This window comes from Trichechus manatus, unplaced genomic scaffold, assembly GCF_000243295.1.
Source record: "Trichechus manatus latirostris isolate Lorelei unplaced genomic scaffold, TriManLat1.0 scaffold00035, whole genome shotgun sequence".
NCBI lineage: Eukaryota > Metazoa > Chordata > Mammalia > Sirenia > Trichechidae > Trichechus > Trichechus manatus.
Window position 1 is genome coordinate 8797688 of NW_004443971.1, and position 10523 is coordinate 8808210.

The 10523-nt window shown below is 53.1% G+C and overlaps 1 protein-coding gene across 1 annotated transcript in view; it reads right to left on the bottom strand.

Moving 5' to 3' along the window:
* Window positions 1-7129: 7129 nt before the first annotated feature.
* IKBKE (inhibitor of nuclear factor kappa B kinase subunit epsilon) overlaps window positions 7130-10523 on the bottom strand; it is a 37680-nt gene continuing 34286 nt past the window's right edge. The window contains exon 21 of the mRNA XM_004375210.2: window positions 7130-8220. Coding sequence (XP_004375267.1) covers window positions 8187-8220 — 34 coding nt within the window. The 3' untranslated portion in view covers window positions 7130-8186. The remainder of the gene's footprint in view (window positions 8221-10523) is intronic.

Genomic DNA, 10523 nt, shown 5'->3' on the forward strand with positions numbered 1-10523 from the left:
CTCCTCCCCCCTGCCCCCACCCCAGCACAATTTGTGCAGCCCAGCCCAACAGATTCCCAGAGAGCGTGGCTCCTGGGGATAAAGGTCTCTTCTTGAGCTGGGAAGCTCAGGACTGTCTGGAAGAAATCAGGCATCAAACCCTTCCCATTTCCTTAGCTGTGCAGAGAAAGCCTGGCGTTTGTTTTCCTGCTGCAGCCTTGATTTGTGGAGTGGCGGCAGCTGCTCCCAGCACTGAATGGGGGAGGAGACTTGCAGGACGAGGGCTTCTGGGATGGGAACAGAGATGAAAACGGAGATAGCATAACTTCATGTAATCAATCCAAAAAGTTTATCAAGTTTATCTTAAGGTTCATCTCCTGGAGCCAAGAAATTGAGGTCGGGGGAGGTAGTAGCCTCCCCACAACCTCAACAGCAGGCTTCTCAACTGGGACTTGGCTCCTCTGATACCATCTCTCCCAGCCCCCAGCCCCCTTCTTCCCTGAGGCAGCATCCCCTCTCTGCGCACGCACACAGAAGAACTAAATAGACCTTAGTGTCATTGTAGAGTCAGGCCATTGCCTGGGGTAGTGTCTGATGCCTGGACTTGGAAATATTTTGAATTGGTCTTTGGCCATCCAAGCCACAAGGCTAAGACCTCAGCGTTGGCTGAGATACCTCCACTGCGAGTTTTTCCTCTGTGTTGACAGATCCCCTTGGCTCAGAGCCATTGAGTTTTTGCTGTCTGTGACTCACTCCCAGCAGAGTGGGTATGCTGCTTTTATTTTCCCAAGGGGAAGGACGACGACAGGGAGTTTTGAGTGTGGACAGTGTGTGAGGTTACTACAGAGTGCCCCAGAGCATGTTGGTTTCCCCATTGGTGAGTTGTTTCAAGAGCTGTTCCCAACTCCGCAGTGAGCTCCCTAGTAAGAAGGAAAAGGGAAGGACTGAATGTGGCCTAACTCTTGCAGGGGAAGTTTTGGGTTTTGTTTGGCCTTGAAGCATTTGAAGTTGCCTGAAATCCCCGAAGCTTTGAGGGAATTCCCAGTGGTTCTGAGAGCTGTTCAACTGCCTCATGGGATCGCTGTATCAGTCAGGACAGGACAGGTTACGCTGCAGTAATAAGTGCCCCTCAAAGCCATGTGCCTTTGAACAACAGAGACTTTGTTCTCATTCTCACTCCATGTCCTTTGCAGCTTGGCCGGGGGCCTCTGCTCATCAGTCCCTCAGGAACCCAAGTCTGATGTTGCCAGTCACTGTGCCAGAGGGAAATTGAGAGACCCTGGAGGCCCTGGGTGGCACAAACAGTTAAGTGCTGGGCCACTAACCAAAAGGTTGGAACCCACCCAGAGATGCCGCAGAAAAAAGGCCCAGCAATCTGCTTCCAAATGGTCACGACCATGAAAACCCCATGGAGCACAATTCTACTCTGCAACACATGGGGTCACTATGAGTCAGAATTGACAGCAACTGGTTTGACTTGGTTGGAGGATCCCATGTCAGCATTTGAACGCTTCAGTAACTTCTGCTTACAACTCACTGGCCAGAACTGCTTACATGGCCCCGCTCTGCACAAGGGAAGCAAGATGTGCAAACCTACCATGTGCTCAGAATGGGACAAGAACTGGAAATATTTGTCAGATAGCACCAACGACCACTGCAATCTTCAAGGGCACACAGCAGCTGTTCATTCATTCCACAATCAATTCTCAGTATCCACTATGTACCAGGCACTGTTCTAGGCACTGAAGGTACAACAGTGAATGGACGTGTTCATGACACTATGTTTTAGTGGAAGAGTCAGACAATAAATGTGTAATAATGACATCAGGTCATGATAAGGACTATCATGAAAAACGAAGCACATTAGAAGGACAAAAAGTGACCAGGGCTACTATATTAGATCAGGTGTCTGAAAAGAACTCTGTGAGGAGTAGACGTTTAAGCAGAGACCTGAATGGCGTGTGAGGGAGTGAGCCCTTGGTCTAGCTGAAGGAAGAGGGACCCAGGCTGAGGGACAAGCAGCCCCCAAACCTTCCAAGGAGTTTGTTCAAAAGGCACATCCCCAGGCTCCAGCCCTAGAGATTCTGGAGAGTCTGGCTATTGGCCTGTATTTTATGAGCGTTTGATGAATGTGACTCACAGACCACACTTGGAGAATGCTGGCATAGGGGCCAAGGCAGTGGGTAGTTGGAATCGTGTGGCCTTATCCACAGGCATGTGAGAAAACGTGCTCATGCCCGTGTGAACTGCAGGACCACAGCTCTCCAGCCCCCTTCCTTCCTTCGTGGGCAGCGCGCTGTATGCAGAGCCCAGCCTCCCAAAGAGGGGAGCGCTGCTTGCCGAGTGCAGCGGGGGCCGGTCATACCTTGTACTGCTAGGCTGGAGCAGAGGGTGGGACAAAAAGTTGCTGGGGAATTAAAATGTTTGTGAAAGGCCCTGGTAAAATGCCACATGTTATACATATTTACTCAAGTAACACGCATCAAAAACCTACTATGTGGCAGGCACTGCAGGCTTGAATGACTTCATCCTCCCGGCAGTTCTTTGTGATGGCTAGCATTCCTATTTTACGGATGAGAAAATTGAGGCTCAGAGAAGTCATGTGACTTGCCCAAGCAAGTGTCACAGTCTGGACTCAAACCCATGTCATGATTTTGCACAGCTGGTGTGGAAAAAGGGCAGTGTTTAAAATTCTCTGATCTGGCTTTGTAGGTGCAGTTTGAAGAATCAGCAAAAGCTTTCCCCTTTCTTCTCTCCCTGTCAAAACCCTGCTCAACTGTCAAGGTCTAGTCCATATGCCACGTCCTCCGTAAAGCCTTCCCAGAGTTGCCCAGATATGATTCATCCCTGCTTCTTCCAGGCTCCCCCAAGTTGCTTGTGTCTCTATTAACATTCATAGTACATTTGCCGGCCTCACTTGGGTCTTGGTCTTTCTGATCCCACAGTGCCGGGTAAATAGGAAGTGCTTTTTAAATGTTTAATAACATGAACTCAGCTGCAGGCCTCCAACCTGCCCCTAACCCAGGACCTATCTCTTCCAGCCACAGCCCTTGCCCCCAGGGAGGGGGAGATGAAGGACTTGTTTGGTGTAGGGAGTATGGAAGGTGCCCAAACTCTCCTGGGGCTGGGTAGAAGTGGGGGCAGTGCTGGGTGTCCACTTAAGACTTGTACATCCTCCATGGATGCTGGTCACTAGGGTGGGCTTCCTGCCTCCACGTGCTACTTACTGGCCAGGAGTTAGGGCGGGTAGAGAACCATCCCCACTGCCACTGGTTTGGGCTTGCTATGTGTCACCAAACTCCACTGCTTCCAAGGGAATCCCTGAGGTCCTCAGGGACCAGAAGGGCAAACCAGGGCGGGTATGTGAGCAGGGACATGAGGGCTCCCAGAACCTTGTCACCATGTTAGGGTAGGGGTGGGTGGGGCTTGTTTTCCAGTGCTTTAGTGGTGTCTGCTCCATCCTTGCCTCAATTATGTCATTTTTCCTTCCCAAGCTGCTCCGCCAAGCTTATGATAAGGCTGGTTGGTGTGTGTGTGTAGTTTCTTCTTTCCATGCTGGAAAAACTCAGATATTCCAGGCAGATTTGTCAGCAGCTTTTTTCCCCTCAGCCAGCAGGGAGGCTCCAAGCCACAGCCGCTTACATTCCAGCACTAAGCCAGCTCTGGGCCCGTGGGTGTGGCCGGAATCCATACAGTGGAGTTGTGACAGACCAGGGAGAGCAGTGGCCTGGATGACCTCACGGGCTATCCCTGCCCCTAACCCACACAAACATTCACACACGCATATGCACGCACCCACTCGTGCGTGCGCGCCCGCCCACCCACCCGCACCCGCACCCGCACCCGCACCCGCACACACACACGCGCGCGCGCGCGCGCACGCGCACACCTCTCTCTCTGTGTCTCTGTGTTGTTGCTATCATTTCTGCACTCTCTCCCATGCTCTCATCCGCTCTCTCTCTTCCCCTCTCCTTCTCTATCTCCCCCTCCTCCCTCCCTCCTTGGCGAGGGGTGCAGAGAAAGGACCCACATTGCTCCAAGTGGCAGTAATTCTGAGCTTCCAGGGAAAGCAAACTGCAGCTGGCTCAGGTCATCCTGGCCCGTTCCTTAACACCTCCCGCTGGGGTTGCCTGATTAAGAATCCTCTGTGAGATGGAGGGAAAAGAAGCCAGAAAAAAATTGAAGCAGTTTGGAAGTGAACCCAGAATGAGTGGTGGCAGCAATCTTTCGAGGCTTCCCAGGCTGACGTGAGGCCATCTGTGAAAGTAACTGGTGAGCGCAGCAGAGGGTAGCCAGGCCATTGTGAAGGTCTACCGTTTCCTCCCATCCTGAGACTGACTTCCTTGGCCTCAGCTGTTGGGGGTGCCTGGCCCAGTGTACCACCCACTACTGATCAGCCTCTGCTGGGCCAGTTACATCGGGAAACTCCAGCTCAGCGTTCTCAACCCTTTTAGCTTAAGAAGCACCAGGCAAGCTCATCAGCAATGCAGATTCCGGGGCCACACCCTTCCCAACTGGATTCAGCAGGTGTGCGGGGTCCCAGGACACTAGTCCGCAAAGAGAAAACTGAAAGAAGGGGACACTAGGTCTGCAGCCCCAGGCGTGGAGAGAGGCACCTTGGCTCTTGATCCTGCCATGCTGGGTCCCAGGCCCTCTGGAGCCGACTGTCCTTCCAGGCTGGAGAGCTGGGACATGTCCCCATATCCTTCCAGTTAAGCCCCCTTTAACTTAAGGCAGCGTAACGACACTGTTTTTAGAGGATGCTCACCAGAATCTGAAAGGACTCCCAGATATTTGTGACTGAGGCTGTCTGAGATAGGAAGTCTGCATCTCCTCTGCACCCCCTCACCCTGCCCCTGCACAGGGACCTCATAGCCAAGGGAGGCAGAGCTCGAGGGGGTGTGCAGAGAACACTATGTTTCAGGCACCTTATGGAAATATCTAATCTGTTCCCTAACTATGAAAGCTATCATCTCGTTCTACAAACGAGGAAACTGAGGCACAGAGTGTTGCAGTCCACCCCCCGCACAGGCGCGGAAGAGTGATTCCTTTAAAGCCCAGGTTGGCCTTGACTTGAAGCCTGGCTGTGGTTCCCTGAGGCAAAGCCCGGGATCCTTGCTGTGGGCCTGCGAGGACCTTTTGGGTCTGGCTCCTCCGTCTCTTCAACCCTGACTTCTCACTTCATTTTGTTGTTGGGTGCCGTCGAGTCCGTGTCTGACTCACAGCGACCCCATGTGACAGAGCAGAACTGCCCCATAGAGTTTTCTTGGCTGTAATCTTTACAGAAACAGATTGACAGGCCTTTTCTTCCATGGAGAGGCTGTGTGGGTTCAAACTGCCAACCTTTCGGTTATCAACCAAGCACTTAATCATTTACTCCCCAGTAACTCAGAAATAAGGGCAGTGGTGGTTCAGTAATAAAATTCTTGCTTTCCATGCAGGAGACCCAGGTTCGATTCCCCACCGGTGCACCTCAAGCATAGCCACCACCTTTCTATCAGTGGAGGCTTGCATGTTCCTCCAATGCTGGAGAGGTTTTCAGCAGAGCTTCCAGACTAAGGTGAACTAGAAGAAAGGCCTGGTGATCTGTTTCTGACCATCAGCCAGTTAAAACCTACAGATCACAAAGGTCCGATCCTGTTGTGCATGGGGTCACCGTGAGCTGGGGGTCGACTCGAGGGCAGCTAGCAACACCACCACGGAAATACTCACGGCCCCTCCCATGCCTGCGCTCAAGCTGTGCCCGCCTTCAGGGACATCTCTCACGCCTTCTCTGCAAGGCCAGCTTCTACTCACCTGCCAAGACTCCACTCCAAGTCACCTGCTTCGTCCTTCCCTAACACTTCCCAGACGACCTGGGCACCCTCCCCTATGATGAGTGACTCGATAGTACTCTTCAGCTGGGCCTTCTTCTCATAGCACTTACCTGGGATATCGACATGCCTGCTTTCCCCTAGAGGTGAGCTCCTCAGGAGGGGGCAGTGTGCCTTCGTCACCTCTGTAGTTTCAGTGCCTGGCACCAGGCCTGGCACACGGGAGGTGCTCAGTTCATGGGTGTCAACTGAGCTGGCTCTTCATTTTCAGTGTTATGCTAGCACAGGGCTATGTAATGACAGGAGACAGGGAGGGACCTTTAAGAGGTTTTCAGACACGTGAGGATCTTACAAGGTCCTGCTGTTCATGAACTAGGTCCAGTTCCACACCCCCTACAGGATGGAATCAGCAGCTCTGCAGAACCTCAGATGGGGTGGCACCCATGTCAGGGGCTCTGCCCAGCATAGAAAGACCTGAAGCCTTTGAGCATGTCCCTACTGGACTTGGCTCCCGAGCTCATAGAGCCTGGGTCATGTCATCCCCTGGGATCCGCATTTGGCTTTCAGGGATCCCCTGGCTCTTTCCCTGAGCCCCACCAAGCACATGGTGTTCAGATGAGCCAGGAAAATCCACCGTAGGGCTTCCCTGAAGGGTCACTGTAGAGCCAGGGTGCCGGCCTGAGCTTCGTGCAGGCGGAGCAGGCCAGAGGTGGCCCAAGGCACCAAGGCAGCAGCCCCCTAGGGCCCCAGACCCTGAACCCATGGGCTTGAGTGACCATGAGCTTAAGGCTCACATTGCAACATGAAGCCACCTAGTTCTGAAGCAAGCAAATGGCCCCCAGCAATCCTGCCCTGGGTCTTTAGAGGTCCCCAGTCTTTTTCTAGAGAAGTAGAGGCACTGGAGAAGCATGTGGGCTGTCAGACCCCAGGACCCACCCTTCCTCACTCCTGGCCTGGCTACTGCTGGGCAGCGTAGCCTTGTGAGGATGTGGAGGCTCAGGGAAGATGGTCAAGCATAATGTTGTCTTCATGCTTCAGAGCACACAGGAGCCTTCTCACTCACCCCCTCCCCTCCTGGGACTGCTTCAGTACCCCGCCCCCACCCCTCAGGCTAGGTGGGTAGTCCAGCTCTGGTTGGAAGGAAGTCTGCAAGTACTGCAAAGGAAAGGTTGAGTTTGCAACAATGCCTTACCCAGACACCATTTTAGCTTCCAGGCAAAATGAGGGGATGCTTAAAATAACCCATAGCAGTACTCAGACACACTGTTTAGGATACAACCTGGGTTTTGAACAGTGGTGGGGGGTGGGGCAAAGGATCAGGCACTTAGATTGTGGGTCTGAAGTTTAAAAAAAAGACACCGTTTTTCTCCCCAAGCCCAGGCCCCTTATATAGCTCCCCAAATGGCAGGGGGTCCAGAGGAGAGAGAAAGGGAAGGCAAGCCCTCCCAGCAGGAAGCCGTCCTCCTTGCATCTTCCCCCAGGTTAGGGCCCCTGTAGGGGAAAGGCAGGCTTCTGGAGATAACCAGTCCGCCTCCACCCCCAACACTTATCCACACAGATCCCCACCCAGGCCCTGCACAGTGTCCATGCCTGCCCAGCTTAGCGCCTCCCCTGCCTCCCAGACACGGCCCTGTGAGAGCCACGCAGAAATGGAAAAGGCCACGTTTATTCCACGTCTTGAAGGCACAGGCCGTCTAGCTCCTTCGGGCTCTGGACTTACAGGCCTGGCTGCCTATGCTGACTGCACGGCCCAGGACCTGGAGATGCCTTGGTGAGAGGGGACAGGGAGGCGCTGGCGCTCCAGGCTCAGCCAGACCAACAGTCGGAGGAAAACAGGTTCTGTGCTGCCTGCGGCTAGAAGTGGTGACCCTCTGAAATCACCGGATGAGCAGAGGACTGCATTCAGTGTGAAACACTTTCGGAGGAGGGAAGACAGATTAGGATAGGCTGTCTGACCCAGCACCCCGGGGGAAGCCCGCAAGGCCTCCTCGCTGTTCCCTGAGGAATGGAGCTCTGTAAACCAGGGGGATGGCAGGGCCTATGCGGCTCCTCTCCCCACAGCTGGGCCAGGTTCAGCTGTAAGGCCAGGGTGACGGAGGAGCCTTGATAAGACACAAAGGCCAGCCCAGGCAGTGGCTGCTGCACTCCTGAACATCCAGAGCTTCCTTCCAGTGGGTCCTGAAAGACGTGGCCTGGGGCGCCGGCCCTGGCGGTGCTGCTTCCCCGGGCAAAGGCAGTGGAAGGTAATGCTGGAGACTTCTCCGGGCAACAGCCAGGAGGGAGGTAGGCTGAGGCGATGGGGCCAGATCTCGCTCTGTGCTGGGTCCCACAGTGCAGGAGGGCAGTGTTTGAGTAACAGTAATGCTTCAGGATGCCACGTGCACACTGCAGGGCTCAGACATCAGGAGCCGAGGGGACCCTACTTAACCTGTAAGGAGAAGCACAGGTCAGCTTCTCCCATCCAGGCGGAGAAGCCTGCAGACCACACCCCAGGGCCCAGCACAATCAGCTCTCAGGGGTGCGGAGCCCTGAGCCACTCAAGACCTCACCTCTCCTCTGTCTCTTCTTCATGTCCAGACAGGAACCCACTGGTTCTCTCCCGACTCTGCATTAGAGCCACCTGGGCGCTTATAAAGGCCCCAAACCCAGGCTGCACCCAGACACTCTGAAGGCAAGACCCAGGCATCTGTGTTGTTTAAAGCTCCCCTGGTGATCCCAGTGGGCAGCCAGGAAGGAAGGAATCACAGTCCCTTCATTTGGCTCTTTGACTGCAGCTCTGGTTAAGGAAGTGAAAATTCACTAAAATAAAGTTTTGAACTATCTGTAAATAGATTAAATATCACAGCAAGAAAAAATTTATGTTAGCACTAAAATTGGAACTTCCTGCGCATGAAGACTGTTTTTAGAAAGTCTTTCCAAGAAGCTGTTAAATTTCCTCTTTTGGGGAATTTAAGGAGGGAGTCTTATCTTGCTGGAATGGACCCTCGGAAACTTCGAGGACAGATGACAAGCACTCTCCTGGGTCCAAACCTCGTGGCCCTAATCCTGGTGTGTGGGACAGGCATGAACTCTGGGGAGCCACTGACATCAGTGAGTGCTTCCCTCGGTCCCCAGACACCTTGATGTCTCATCGCATTTAATCCCTGTGCTAACACCATGACATAGGTATTGTTGTGCAATAGGGAACTGAAGCTCAGAGCTGAACAAATCTCCCAGGGTCACGGGGTTTGTAAGGAGCAGAGTCAGGATGCAAATCCTGCTGGAATCTCTTTCCACCAGGCCACTGGCTCCCAGATGCTGGCCCCGACCAGGGCCCGTGAAAGGGGATATGACAGACATAGATGATGGGGAGAACGTAGGAGGTGCCTATGTGTGTGTGCACACCTATATGTATAACAAAGTAAATAAATAAATAAACCAAACCCATTGCCATGGAGTTGATTCTGATTTATGGTGACCCCATGTGTGTCAGAGTAGAACTGTGCTCCATAGGGGTTTTTTTTGGAAAGTAGATTGCCAGGCCTTTCTTCCAACCTTTAGGTTATCAGCTGAGTGTTAACCATTTGCACCACCCAGGAACCCTGTGCATATGTGTGCATTAATATGGACAAGTGGTTGACCCGCATGGCAATGTCCTTCCTAGTCTTTGGTGTTAAGATGGACTCTATGCAATGGGACTAGTGGATGACAGGGAGTTTCCCTTTCTACGTGCTTGCTCAGTGACACGAGCAGTGGACCACTCTATGGCATGTTCTCCAGTTTTCTGAATTTTACTGCTGCACAAAATCCACAAGTCTGAGTCCCACTGCGCTCCACACAGCACCCTCTCCACGGCCCTCACTCTAGGAGGCTTCGAGTGGGCTCATGGTCCAGAGCCTAACCCTGGCTCCCTGAGCACAGCACAAGGACCTGGTGCCAGTGAGGGTGGAGAAACCCGGGCCTTGGGCAACCAACCCAACATTTCTGAGCTGTGATTCCCTGGCGTGCGAAATAGAGGTGAAGGGGCACCCACTCTGAGGATAGCTAGAGAGACTACCAGAGGTGGCCTGGTGAGGGGTTTTTAGCATCAGGCACAGCATAAACATTATACACGGAACCAGACAGAGGCAGGAATGCGTGTACCTCCACGCCGCCCGTCTCTCTGACTGCATAGGGCACGTGTTTTAGACTATAAGTGAAAGCCCACATTTTAGACTATAAGTGAAGGCCCGCGTTTTAGACCATAAGTTAAGGCCCACGTTCCAGACTGTAAGTGAAGGCCCGCGTTCCAGACTGTGAGTGAAGGCCCATGTTCCAGACTGTAAGTGAAAGCCCATGTTCCACGCTGTAAGTCAAGGCCCATGTTCTAGACTATAAGCCCATGTTCTAGACTATAAGCGAAGGCCCACGTTCCAGACTATAAGTGAAGGCTCACGTTCCAGACTATGAGTGAAGGCCCGCGTTCCAGACTGTGAGTGAAGGCCCGTGTTCCAGACTGTGAGTGAAGGCCCATGTTCCAGACTATAAGTGAAGGCCCATGTTCTAGACTATAAGCCCATGTTCTAGACTATAAGCCCACGTTCCAGACTGTGAGTGAGGGCCCGCGTTCCAGGCTGTGAGTGAAGGCCCATGTTCCACGCTGTGAGTCAAGACCCATGTTCCAGACTATAAGTGAAGGCCCATGTTCTAGACTATAAGCAAAGGCCCACGTTCCAGACTGTAAGTGAAGGCCCACGTTCCAGACTATAAGTG